This window comes from Melopsittacus undulatus, chromosome 18 (genome assembly GCF_012275295.1).
Source record: "Melopsittacus undulatus isolate bMelUnd1 chromosome 18, bMelUnd1.mat.Z, whole genome shotgun sequence".
Lineage (NCBI taxonomy): Eukaryota > Metazoa > Chordata > Aves > Psittaciformes > Psittaculidae > Melopsittacus > Melopsittacus undulatus.
In genome coordinates this window covers 3,396,180-3,409,527 of record NC_047544.1, presented here as the reverse complement: position 1 = coordinate 3,409,527, position 13,348 = coordinate 3,396,180, and the positions used below count along the sequence as shown (strand labels likewise).

General features: G+C 48.0%; 1 protein-coding gene across 1 annotated transcript in view; it reads left to right on the top strand.

Annotated features, from left to right (window-relative positions):
* The window catches only part of ZMAT4 (zinc finger matrin-type 4), a 50,670-nt gene that overhangs the window by 23,029 nt on the left and 14,293 nt on the right, over positions 1–13,348 (top strand). The window contains exons 3-4 of the mRNA XM_034070490.1: positions 3,760–3,849; positions 9,791–9,947. Of these exons, the coding sequence (XP_033926381.1) occupies positions 3,760–3,849; positions 9,791–9,947 (247 nt within the window). The remainder of the gene's footprint in view (positions 1–3,759; positions 3,850–9,790; positions 9,948–13,348) is intronic.

Sequence of the window (13,348 nt, the reverse complement as noted above, 5' to 3'; positions counted from 1 at the left end):
GTTTTTAGGCAGCGATTATGGAATCTGAAGTGTTGATTTTTGAGGCGGCAGGTCCAGTGATGTGAGTGTAAGTGCTTGAAAAGGGCTGGCCATGGGTTCGGTGGCATCCGTGCTGATCCTCTGTGGGATGTGGGGAGGTTCTAGGAGGAAGGGGAATGTGTGGAGCTGGAGCAAAGCCAGCTCTGGAGAGGGACTTGAGTTGTAGCTTCAGGAGGGGTGTGAGGTTTGTATTCAGCATCAGGCTTAGAGAACCAGGTCTAAGCTGCAATAACTTTATCTCTGTTGATGAGATTACAAATAGGGCTGATAGAGATAATGAAGTTGGTGTAATCATGTGGCTGCGTGTTTCATGGCAGTTTAATTAAGAAGCTAAATACAAACCAGATCAACACAGTATAAGCTCAAAGGATTAAAATCCAACCCAGAACATATGACAAACCAAGAGAAACCACAGTCATTTGGGCTGCCCTCCTCTCCCACCCATGCCTCTGTCTGTGCCCAGTGGGTCTCTGCTCTTTGACCGAAGAACAGGGCACAGAGGAGGGGGACAGTGAGCAAACCAGCTGGAAACATGCTGCTGATAAAGGGCACTATGGGGGATAGGGAACCTGCATCAGATGCAAGCGCAGCGTGAGGAGAGCAGCAGCAGTGCTTGATTTGAACCTGGCTGGAGGTAGAAGTCCCTCACAAGATGGTCGAGTGTTTCAGGCTGTCAGGTCAGCTTAAATCAGCGCTGCAAAGTGGGAGCAGCAGCCTGGATGGGAGGCGGGGATGGAGCATCCCTGTCTGTGCTGTCTGACAAACCTATTGGGGACTGCTGGCCTTGTAAAGGGAGACGATCCCAACCCTCCCTGGGTAAATGCATAGAGAAGCTATCAGGGAGCAAAGCCTCCATGGTGAGTTCGAGTGGGGCTGCTGCATCTGAGACCAGCCTTGTCCATGGCTCCCAATGGTCCTGGCAGCTGCCGGCGCTCCCACAGAGACTGGATTGTCTCCCCTCATGCTGCAAAACTCGATTTATGCCAACCCAAATTGCATTTCGTGGCTCTGCTTTGCCCTCTTTATGCTTTGAGGTTGAATTGGCAGAGCTGGGCTGCCTCTGCCACCATCCTCTGCAGTACGGTAGATTTGATATAGATAGAAATGATCTATTTATTTACCTTTATTGATGAGACGTCTTACAGTAGCGCATGAGTTCCCAATGCAGAAGTCTGCAGTTGCTATGTGAAAACAGGCTCTTCCTAAGCTTCCCTGCATAGACAGGGTTGTTTAGAAAGCATAAAGTATTAAGGTAAACTTCTTGCCTTCTAAAGAGGTTGTTTCCAGACAATTCAAGTGCAAATGCCTGCAATGTGGCACTCTGTAAAGCTACAGAAGTGATATTCACAGGCATAGAACTATTCTCTCAGTGCACATTGTGGTGGCTGTTGATGCATAGGCAGAGGGCAGTGCTCTTGTTCCAGGCCATGGATTTACAGAGGGGTCAAGGTTTTGTCTTTGCTAAGGCTTGTCCATGCTGTAAGATGGATCCAAACGGGAGCTGGATTTGCCCTGATCCCACTTTATCCCAGTTTCCTGTACATGGCTCTTCTGTTGGCTGGTTCTCCCCATGTATCTGTGATAACCTGGGTGTTGGTTGCTGATGGAGCTGTGCCACTTGCCCTTCTCCTGCCTCTGAGCTGCAGCTTTCAAGTTGCTCTGTGGAGGGGAAGAGATAACCCACAGGGCTGCTGCGAGCAGCACACCAGGAATCATCACTGTGCTCTTGCCATGGTGTTAGGATGATAAATACACATGTAAATGTAGAAAATACCAGAGATAAAACGGGTGACAAATGGGCTGTGCTACCTCCGCTCCCCGAGAGGGAATGAGATGCTCGCTACACACTTGCAAAGGCTAGCGATGGTTTTAAGCTTTGCTTTTATAACTGTAGGATAATAAGGCTGCATAAGGAGCTGTGTAGTTGTAAATCATGGCACATGTAAGTTACTTCTTTACCTCAGTGCTCATAAATCCAATCAGGTGCATAAATAAAGGTGAGAGGTATTTTACAGACGGCTGAAGCTTCGCTGCCTTTTAATGCTGACGTTTGGACATCATTTATGGCCCAGCTGAGTGCTGTGGAAAAGAACACTGCTCCAAGGGGTATCACAGGAAGGGAATGAAGCTGAAAAGCTCTGGCCACATCTCTTTTAAGATGCATTTGACTCTTCTCCATCCACATCTTCTCCCATTTGGTCCTTAAAGGTCTCCTCTATCCACAGCTTCTCCCATCCCTGCCCAAGGGATCACCAGTTTCCTGCTCTCTCTGTGTGAAGCTGCATCACTCGAGCATCACTTGAGGCAGGAAGCAGGAACTCCACCAGGCTGACTCTGCACACCTATCCCTTGCATTGCTGTTATCATTTCCTACTTACACATCACTGCTAATGGCTGATAGCTGAAGCTTTGGGGTTTCCTGCTCTGACTGCATCAGGTCATGTTTACTAAAGGCAGGAAGACAAGTCAGGGAAAGGTGTTTGACATTATTTATCTTGACTGATTTTGCTCCATTAAAAGCAATTATTGCGTAGTCACATCTATGCAGACAAATATAGCTCTCTGCAAATTTAGCTCCCAGTTCACACCACAGGGAGAGAAAAAAATGTTCCAGAACATGCTAATGGTAATTTAATAGTTTATAATTGCAAATCTGTGATCTGAAATTATAATATTACAGTGCCATTGTGCTGTGAGGCAATCAGAAATGGAGATTCAGAGCAAACATTTGCATAAGAATTGCTGCTGTGCATGTCTGGGCTCTGGATGTGGGCATTGAGGAGGTGAAGTCTTTCCCCCTCCTCACATCTACTCTAAGAGCTGACTGTAACTTTAGTGGTTTGAAGGTTCATGTCTGTGCCTCTGCAAGTCCCATGATTGCTTTGTCTGTCAGTGCTGGTGTGACCAGGACATCTCCATCACCCTAATCCATGGGTAAGCCCCATTTGTGCCTGAGGCAGCATGAAACCTGGTGTATCCCTCATGGGATGAGTCCTCTGGGCATCCCTCAGCTCAATCCCTTTACAAGGCCCCTGAGAGCTTTTCTTTGCTATAAATACATCATCTGGAAGGGTTTTTACTGCTCAACTTCCCTTAGGAATGCTTGAGAGGGGAGAAGGGGCTTGGGATCTATGTGGTCCTCATCCCTCTCTGCAGGAAAGCATTAGATTCCATAGTGCACAATTATCTGGTAATTTACTTGTGGGAGAAATTTCCTTCAAACCTTTGGCACTGTCAGTTGGCTCATTTCCTGCAGAGGGAAGTTTTATACCCCTTATATATTATATTCTTCTGGAAGTGCAGGAACTGTGGACTTTGGTTTGTGTATGCGCATCTGGTCCCTCATGATGCCATCCTGTCTCTGCCTGAAGCTAAATAACCCCGATCTTTTCAGTCTCTCCCTCTATGGAAATGGCCTGATAACAAATGCTGCTCTTCTTCTGCCTTTATTCCTGCTGTATCTCCCAGGGGCTGCAGGGATACAGCACAGAGCACGAGGATGGACCATTCCATCCTGCTAATGGCAGGTATCAGAACCATTGGGAGCCTCTGTGAGATGCAAAAGTTCCTCACCTTAGGTTTTCTCCCCCATTGGATGCATAGGTCAGGGGATGTGAAGTCTTGCTGCAATGGGTGTTTCATGCACAGCCACAGAACCTCTTGCTTTTTGTAACTGTATTTTTCCCTTTTTCTTCTCTTTTCTCCTCCTTTATCCTCCAGAGTCGGAAACACGCCAGCAAAGTTCGCCTCTATTATATGCTGCATCCCATAGATGGAGGCTGTCCAGCTAAAAAGCTCCGGTCAGAAAACGTGGGTATAACTGAAGTCCCTGTTTACTCAGCTGCTTTGTGAATCATTGACTTTGTGCTGCATCATTCTTTCCGTTACAGACACAGGTACCCAGAGGTAACATTTAGATTAGCTGAAACACTAAGTAACTGGAAAGGAGTTTTAATAAACCCTACAAGAAATATTGTGTGCATCAGCAACAGTAATTGAGTTTTTAGTTACTCAGTTGTTCATAGAATCAAGGCCTGGTTTGTGTTGGAAGGGACCAATTCCATCCAGGGACACCTTCCACTAGAGCAGGTTGCTCTAAGCCCCTTCCAACCTGGTCTTGTTGTTGGGGTTTTCTATTGTTTGGTTGTTTTTACTGTCTTCAAGCAGACGCAAGCCCCAGGGCCTCTGCATTGAGCAGATACAGGCATCAGCTCAATGTGTACTGGAGTGGGGAGGGTCAGAAAGAACAGGATTTGCTGGGGCAAGTCCAGAGGAGGCCATGAGGATGCTCAGGGGTTGGAGCAGCTCCTGTATGGATCCAGGCTGAGAACACTGGGGCTGGAGAAGAGAAGCTGTTAGGAGACCTCAGAGCAGCTTCCAGTGTCTGAAGGGGGTACAAGGATGCTGGAGAGGGGCTCTGCATCAGGGACTGTAGGGATGGGACAAGGGGTGATGGGTTCAGACTGAAACGGGGAGTTCAGGTTGGATATAGGGAAGAAGTTCTTTATGTGAGGGTGCTGAGGCCCATAGACGTGAATGCTCCATCCCTGGCAGTGCTCAAGGCCAGGTTGGATAGAGCCTTGGGTGACATGGTCCAGTGTGAGGCATCCCTGCCCATGGCAGGGGGTTGGAACTGGATGATCTCCAGCTCCTTTCCAACCCAAACCATGCTGTGATTCTATGATCTTTGGTTGGTCTCTCTTCTGACTGGTTTTCTCTGGGAGCTGATGGAAACGGACCCAAAAGGCCCCGTTACAAGGCTCGTGGTCAGGCTGCAGATTTAGAAGTTGGCAATTGGGTTCCTCGGTTGCGTTCAAATAAACAAGTGAACACAGGGAAATTGGACCAGCTCAGAGCCATTTGTCAGGCAATAAAAAGAGGCTAAATTTACAAGGGACTGATTCACAGTGAATTATTCATTCAGCTCTTTCCAATAGTCTGGGGCTGGTGAGCACGCTGCTGATGAGGCTCCCAGCAGATAGCATCCAAACCGTTTCAGATGTACGGGAATGCGACTGTGCCTTAATGCTCTCAATACTGAGGAAGGTACCTTCTAATTAAAGGGAGAAACATGCAGGTTTTGCCAAAGGAATCTGATAGCTGCTTCATGCAGTAATTAAAATGTTAGTGGGACTTTTATGTTGCACACAGGGTAATTCAGCTGCAATCTACCCCTTAACAACAGAACCTCACAGTATTTTTATGGAGTTATTAATTACAGCGTGTGAAAGGTGCGGTAGATGCACACGTATAGACTTGGAACATGGTGCTCTAATGAAATCCATTACATCTAACAAGAAACCACAGAGCTGCACGTCCACCTTAGCACAAGGATGCGGTGGATGGAGAACCGAATTGCCCTCAAACGCATCATAGCCGAACGACTCCATCTCCTTGGTGAAAGGCAACAGTGAGAAGCTGCTGCAGTTGTAGAATCAGTGCCAGAGGCTCAGGAACAGCATTTGCTGCCTGACCTTTCACTGAGGAAAAGGCTTGTTGCTGTTATTTGAGGACTATAAAAACACTCTGCATTCCCACAACACCCGTTATCCTTTCACAGTAAGGAGTAGGAGGCTTCTACAATTAGTCTTGCACTGGGTAACGACTCGGTTGTTGGGCTGTTCATTATGGGTTTATTTTCTTGTGGGGGAAGGGAGAAACCTCATGTCTTTGGAGTGACCTTTGATATTACATTTCCTCTTAACATTTCAGCTGCAAATAACCCCACAAGGTGCAGGCAGTGTCAGGACCCAACCGAAATGAGGAGTTGTGTCCTCGTATCCCAAGTGAATAGGTTTTAACCAGGCTTTTCTCACTACCTTTAAATCCTGGAATCCCTAGTTACCATCAGGGCAGACACCATGGATGTTTCTGGTACACTGTGAAATGTGGTTTTGGGGATGGGAGAAAAGCCCTCAAGCTCTTTCTAGCCCTACTTGTACTAAAGGCATTCGATTGCTTGAACCAGCATCATCTTTCTCTAAAAGAAAGGGGTTGGAATAGCAAGGATGGATTGTTTGAGGGAAGGGAGCAGGTTATTGGGTTGTGCTGCTGAGGGTAATACATGTGCTGCTGCAGGGGGTTAAGCCAAGAGCTGTGCCCCTCTTAGGTACACGTGATGCTTTGGGAGGCTCAGCTTCAGTTCCCAATCAGGACAGAAGCAGGTTTTACATCTTCAGGTGCAGAACTCACTGCATGCTGCAGATGAAACTGAGATGAGATATCTGGGTTTAGGGCCAGCCCTCTCACCATGTGTTTTGTACCCCATCAGAGGCCTCTGTCCATAGGACACGTTTACCCTGTCAAACACACGCTGGCTTAACTCAGGCCTGGCTTGTCTTTAGAGAACATAGGGTCCTCAGGGGCTCTGAGACACAGTGAGTGCTTCAGATTTAGATAGCCATAAACCAGTACAGGCTCCAAAATGGAAGTGGTCTAAATTTCCTACAGAGTGGTACAGAAAATAGCTCTTTAACAGCATCACCACCTTCACAGCAGAAATCAACTCACATTTAGCAGAGAGTTTGCAGGGCTGTGTTCCAGATCGGTACATTTCAAGGGTTTGGATAATCTTTCCTCCTTGGTAAAGCCTAGGGAATGAAGACAGCAGATTTGTGGAATCAAAAGCCTTACTTTTCCTAAGGATTGCTTAAGGAGCATCCAGCAAAGGACTGCAACTGCCTGGTCCTGTGTGAGGATTATGCCTTTTAGCAGCTTGTTAACAGGCATTTGAATAACTCAAGTTAATTCTGTTGGATGTATGAGACTTGCTTTGAAGTTTATGATATTACACAAGGAAGCTCTATAGATCACACAGGGCTGGGAGAGGGGGGAAGATGAGCACTGTCAGCACTGGGAAATAGGTGCTTGGTCTCTGGTGTGTCTCATAGTGCTCCAGTTTGAAGCCATTTGCCCCATCAGTGCTGCACATCCACAAAGGTTAATGAGAAGGGGTGGTTGTCAAAACAAATGGTCCCACGTTGGCTGCTTTTATGCAGCATGGGGTTAGAGAGCTGCTTGTGTGGGCTTTATGGAAGCTAAATTGAGACGTTGGTGCCTATTTACTGCTGCTGCTTTAGACTGAGCTGGCGTGGGAGCAAGGGAGGAGTTGAAGGGAGCTGGATGGGAGCCACATGGGTGCAGAGCATCCCTATGGAGCTCGGGTGCGGGTCGGCTGAGCCCTGTGCCCCAGCACAGGGCTGCTAATGGGTGTGATTTTACCAGCTGGCTGCACAATCCTGTCAACACGGTGTCATTCAGCGGGTGACAAAAGACACCCGGATTGGGTTCCCCTGGCTGGTAAAACAGCCGCTGACAAATGAGAAGGCATAATTACCCTTCAGGATACAGCATCTGCAGGGAGCTTGGGTGGTACAGGAGCCTTGGGTCAATGCTGAATAACACTCGAGCTCAAACATCTGCATCCTGCAGGCAAAGAGCAGCATTTGGTGTATGAAGAATGGCTGTTGTTGGTCTGTTGTGTTTCATGCAAAGGTTGGGAGTGAGAATTGGGGATGTCTCTGTCCTGTCAGTGTGGCTGAATCCCCATCCAGGCTTCAAGACACCCAGAGATTTGGGTGGACTTGGATGAGCTGCAGAGCAAACTGTGGATCATTGTGAACCCTGGGACCTACACAAGAGGTTTTGGGGTGTTTGAGAGGGTTTAGAGTCTTTTAATTGCATTTCTGAACTGCAGTCTATGTGGGACAGCAAGTTGTAAAGGGAAAAGTGTCACTGCAGAGCAGAGCTGGCAGAGGAAGGGCCCCTGGTGCATCCACACCGAAGTGTATCAGCTTTTCAAACAAGGTCTGTTGGAGGCTCTTTCATATGTTACCACCGCCGTTGATCAATAGAGTCTGGGAATTCTTTACTCTGCTCTTAACTTTCAAGTGACTTCCCTTTGAAGACACAAAATATCTTGAGAGAAAGCTATTTAAAAGGAGTGCAAATTGCACTCGGAACAGCACTAATCACCCCTTGAGATTCCTCCCTGAGGTTGAAGTTGGTTTGCAGTTAACAACAGAAAAAGTGATGGAAATCGGGGCTTTTTCTAACTGGGCTTATCTGGGGAGAGAAAATGACCTCAAATAGTGGGAGTTGAGGAGCTGGGCTCCTTGTTCTGTGTCTGAATCAGAGCACGACGTTTGTGAAAGCAAGATTGCAGCTCCTAAAGCAGATAGGTTGCTGCTGTGAGTGTACACAGACAGTTGGAACACTTGCTTGCAAACAAAAGAGAGCCTATGGCTGTCTCCAGGTGTCACTGAGGGAGTTTTGCTCTGCAGAGGAGCCGGATCTTGCCCAGGGAATGAGAACCACCTGCAAGGAGCAGGTAATTCCCTACCTTTGGAAAGGGTATTGGGATCTTTGGAAGAGTAAACCCACATCTCTCTGGTCCTAAATGTGATTCCTATTTCCTTTGTGCAACGGATTGAATAATTAATTGTGACTAATGGGGTGAGCATGCTTTCCCCCCTGCTTTCTCATTGTTTGCACCCTTGTGTATGTGGAAGCTGTTTGTAAGCTGGCAGCAGCAGGGATGTTTCACTGACAGATGCTCAGCCCAGAGGCTGTCGATGGGCTCTCTTTGGCTGCTCAGCTCCTCCTTGCTGCCTGCATCCAGCCAAAACCCCCTTTGGAGCAGGGAGAAATCCCAGTGGATGAGTTTATGCTTGGGAAGTGGTGGTGGTGCTGGGAGGTGTTGGGTGTTATTGAGATGCTTGGTGCCCTGGGTGAGACATGGGCCAGTGCTGGTAGTGGGTGCAGGATGCTGGTGGGACAGCATCCCTATGACCACTCCTCATAGGGTCTGCTTAGAGAGAAGGGTCTCAGCTCAGCCCTGCCGCTGGGCAGAGCAATAGTGGCTGTTTTCCTTACAAGAATAACCATAATGAAGGTTGGAGATGATATCCTCATTAAATCAGGGTTTAACTGTACCAGTACAAACACAGTGATCTGTAGCTGTGAAGGATGGTCCTGACTGGTACCACTGCAGCAGCAAGAGCCTCCTGCTGGTACTGAAATAAGGAATGGTGACATTTGTGACTTCTTAAAAGTTCCAATCACCTCATAGCTGACACCAAGGATCTCCCAATGGGGTCCCCTTTGCACCAAGGTGTCCCATTGTGCAGATCCTCAAACAGGGCTACGGCTGCAGCTCGGCCCTTGCTTTGTGCACCATCACTTTCTGGGATGTGTTGTGTGCAAAGTGTCTTGGACTTTAATGATTGTCTATTTTGAGCATTCCAGAGCCCAAAACGCATCTCTAGGAAAGGAGCAGAATGTAAATGTGGGCTTAGGTGCTTTGGTCCTTTTTCATTTAGTGCAAACCCTGCAGTGAGTGTGTTTTCCTGTCTTTGGTGCATGCCACGAGGATGCTCTTGCCTTCAGGTTTGTTTTGTCAGCAGCTGGTACAGATGATGCTGTGAGGTATGAACCTGGTTCCTCTGCAGGGGCCAGCAGACAGGCAGCCCAGGCTGGGTACTGCATGGAGCAGACACTTGATAAGGGCTGGAGACAGGCAGGATGTGATGGATGAGTCTCATGGATGTGAGATGAGCTCCTGCACTGGGTGAGAGCAGAGGCACTGAGTCCAAGGCAATGCTGGGGCCAAGCAGGAATGAGTCCAGAGGAGATAAGGAAGGGAAACCCCTTGTAAACCATGGCCTTGGCATAACAATGTGGATTCCTTTCTCCGTGCCTGTGCTTGCTGGGCTTATGCACCTCCTTTTTGTCTGTGTTTGTCTCCACGCAGGGCAGTGATGGTGACTCGGTGGACAAGAACAAATGCTGCACACTATGTAACATGTCCTTTACCTCGGCAGTGGTGGCTGAATCGCATTACCAAGGGAAAATCCATGCCAAGAGGTTAAAACTGCTGCTGGGTGAGCAACCAGCACTAAAGGGCACAGGTAGGTGCAGGGGGGTCCAGCATCAGCACTGCAGCACATGGGTGATGACTAAGGGCAGAAGCAGCTCCTCCTTTGTGTTGCTGTCATAACAACCTTTAACAATCATCGATGCTCATTACTTGTCTGCTTTGTTCACACAGATGAGTGGTTCATCAGCCAGGGCTGGCCTTTGTGCCAGAGCCCTATCTCTGGCTCCATGCTCCTGGAACCTTTTGCTCGGTGGCAGACAATGTGTCCCCTGAGCACAAATAACTGAGCCTCACTTTAATTATCAGCAGTTATTCTACAGCTCAGCTAAGGTGTTTAATAAGCCTTTCGTGTTCCTGTACAGAGCAGAGTGCCATTTGCTTTCACCTTAGAGGGAAATCTCGTCTTTAAAACCTGTTGGATTGATTGTCTTTTGATTCTTGCCCAGATGGGGATTCATGCTTTCCTCCACGGTGATTCCAGTAATGCAAACCTATTAACTTTCACATTTAAAAAGCCAAATGTTGGAATCGGATAATTTAACCATCTTGTTGTTTGCTTAACCAGAAAGTCTCTGCAAACCACGTATATACAGTGAAACAGAGCTTCCCTGGTGGTTGTGGGGTTAGAGGATACTTGAACAAAGTGTTCTTTATGCTGCCCAAGCAGGACAACTGGGCTGTGGTCCTGCAGACAGATGTGTTCCAGTGTTACTACCAGGGGCACTTCCTTTAGAATCTATATGCTGTCCTATACCCTTTAGAACAGGGTATGGATTTAGCTTTGCACTTTGCATCCTTCCCAACATGATGCGCATGTATCCTAGATGTGATTAAATCACGGTAGTGCTCCAAACCCCATCCCTTGTGCATAGCCCTCCAATGCGGGAGGTTTTCTCCTCCATCACAAAACCTGTGCTTTCTGCTTCAATCCAGGCCAGTTTCTGAGCGTGCTGGATTTCAGGGAACAGCCCATGGACCTGTTCCCATGTAAGTCAATGACTCAGATTCAGCTACCAGTAGGGAAAGACTCGCTGTTTTCTCCTGGTTGCAGGACCCCACAGGTCGGAGGCAGTCGGACAACCCATGGGCAGAGGTTTTCCATGTGGATTTAGTGTTTTCATCATCTGGATGAGCCTCCCAGAGGCTCCAAGTGAGCTGTGCCACGTGCTCCCGCAGTAATGGGCTCTTGAGCAGCAGCAATCACTAGGAAAGAGTAACTCAAGGACTCATCAGCTCTCCCAGACACTTGATCTGGAAGACGAAGCTGAGCTGCAGGAATACATTAATAAGCACCTTCTGGCTCTTGAGTGCTTCTCACAGATGTGCCCTTTGGACACTGCCTTTTTCTGGGCTTTGTTCGGGGTCACCCAGTGTTTTTCCATAGGGATTTTGTCCCAGTCCTTCATGGCTGGTACTGGGGAGATTCCGGTGCCTTGGACAGAGCTTTGAAGGCTCTGGTGTGCTGAGTCCTGGACATGTGTCTGTGACAGCAGCGTGGCCAGGCTGTATAGGGTTTGAGTGGTTTCTGTGCTGCTTTCAATGGGAGAATTCATTATCCACCCGTTTTCCTTCCATGGAATGCTACTCCAGAGGCTCTCATACATCACCCTTACAGCCCTCATTGCCAGAAGGCCTGTTTAGGTTTTGATGCCAGCTTTGAGACCTGTGTGATGGAGGTTGAAGTGCTGGTGGTGGAGTGCTCACTGCTCTGGCTGCTGTAGCTAAAAGGCTATTGGGTGCTGTTCTGGAGCCCCTTTGATGGTGCTGGAGCTGCAGGACAGGGACATGGCACTTTGGGATGAGTAATGGTTTGTTCTGCCTTTGACTTGCAGAAAGGATGTAAGTAACTGCTAACCTGCAGCAATCCAGAGGTGCTGCCATTCACTGATGTATTCCAGCCCCTTCTGATGTTCCAGGGACCTGGAAGCTGATCCTGGCAGCCAGTGGGTGCTGATGGGTTAGCACCTTCAAAAGGGATCAAGCTGCTGTTGTGATCATGACACCATAATCCTTCAGGTGGTTGAATGGGTTGAGTGTTTTACATGGTGTTGCCCTGCACTCTTAAGAGTAAAATCTGTGTTAACTTTCATGTGTGATCAAAACAAGTGAGAGAAGCTCTCTACAAATATTAGAGCTCTCATCATCTTGTAATTAAAAAGAAAAAGAAAGCTGAAAATGTTTTCCCAGTTCCCCGAGTGCTCTTGTTAGGGAGGAGATTAAACACAGTCAATCTGAAAAGGGATTTTAGTGGCAATAGGCAAGTAAATGGGTAATGAGAGCCAGATTGTGATGCCTGAGTTTCAGCCTTGCATAGGAGCGTATTCTGCACCTTAAATCACTGTGCTGAGCCTTTGTGTGGTTGGTGGGGCTGTGTGTGAAGGGAAGAGCAGGATTCCCTCCTGTCACCATCAGGCCTAAATTCTGAGCAACCTGTGCTCTGTAGTGTGTCTAAAGCACCATCAGTGTACATCCTACCCTGTGTCCCCCGTTCCTACCAGGTAACCCAGATGCTCTTTCTGATCACTCTAAGCTGCTGCATCCTGTAAGGGTTTGGAGGTTCATGTGGATGAGTTCTGCCTCCAAACAGGCCCCTGCTTGGTATTCCAGGGTTCTGTCTCACCAGTCCCATAGCAAATCACATCTATTCACAGTCCCCTTATGGAGTTGCACCTTCCCTTTCAATTTTGCCATCTTAATGAGATGCAGAGCTCTCATTTCTCTGCTGGTGCTTTCAGGAGACAGAGAAGTGCCTGAACAATCAGGTTTGTTCACAATAGGAAAGGGATATCTCATCACCACACAGAAACATTTGTGATCTTCTCTGATGCTCCTGCTGCACAAGGTTGTAGCCCTCAGAGGCTTCACATCACTGCTGTCTCTAGTCACTTCCAGCAGCTTCTGTCAGCTTGCATCCAGTCATTGCTGTGAGTTATAACCCAAAGAATAGTGTGTATGTGGGGGGAATAGCTGCTGCCTTCACTGATGGAAGTGCTGGTACCTGCAGGCATCACCACATCAGGAAGGTGGGAACTGGTCCCTCCGCACTGGCTTTGGGAGTGAGGTGAGGAAGAAGGGGATGATTCTGCTGGCAGGAAAAGTCACCTTGGCTTTTCTACCTCGTCCTTTAGCTCCTAGTGTGGGGCTTGTGTTTCAGGCATGGTGACAGGGACAGAGTCAATGGCTTTCAGGCTTGGGCATGAGGATCCATCCAAGCCGCAGCTGGAATCCCCTTAGTCCCAGGTTGTGTTCCAAAGACAACGGGATTTCTCCCGCACCCCTTGGTCCTGGCTCAGTCACGTTCTCATGCTCAGCCCCCGAGAGTGGCAATGCTAAAACGCTGGGTGCCATTTAAATGCAGCTATGAATAAAGAGCTTTGCCTGCAAGAAATAAGTCAAACATTAGTTCATTGCCAGAGTGCTAAAGTGTTTCTA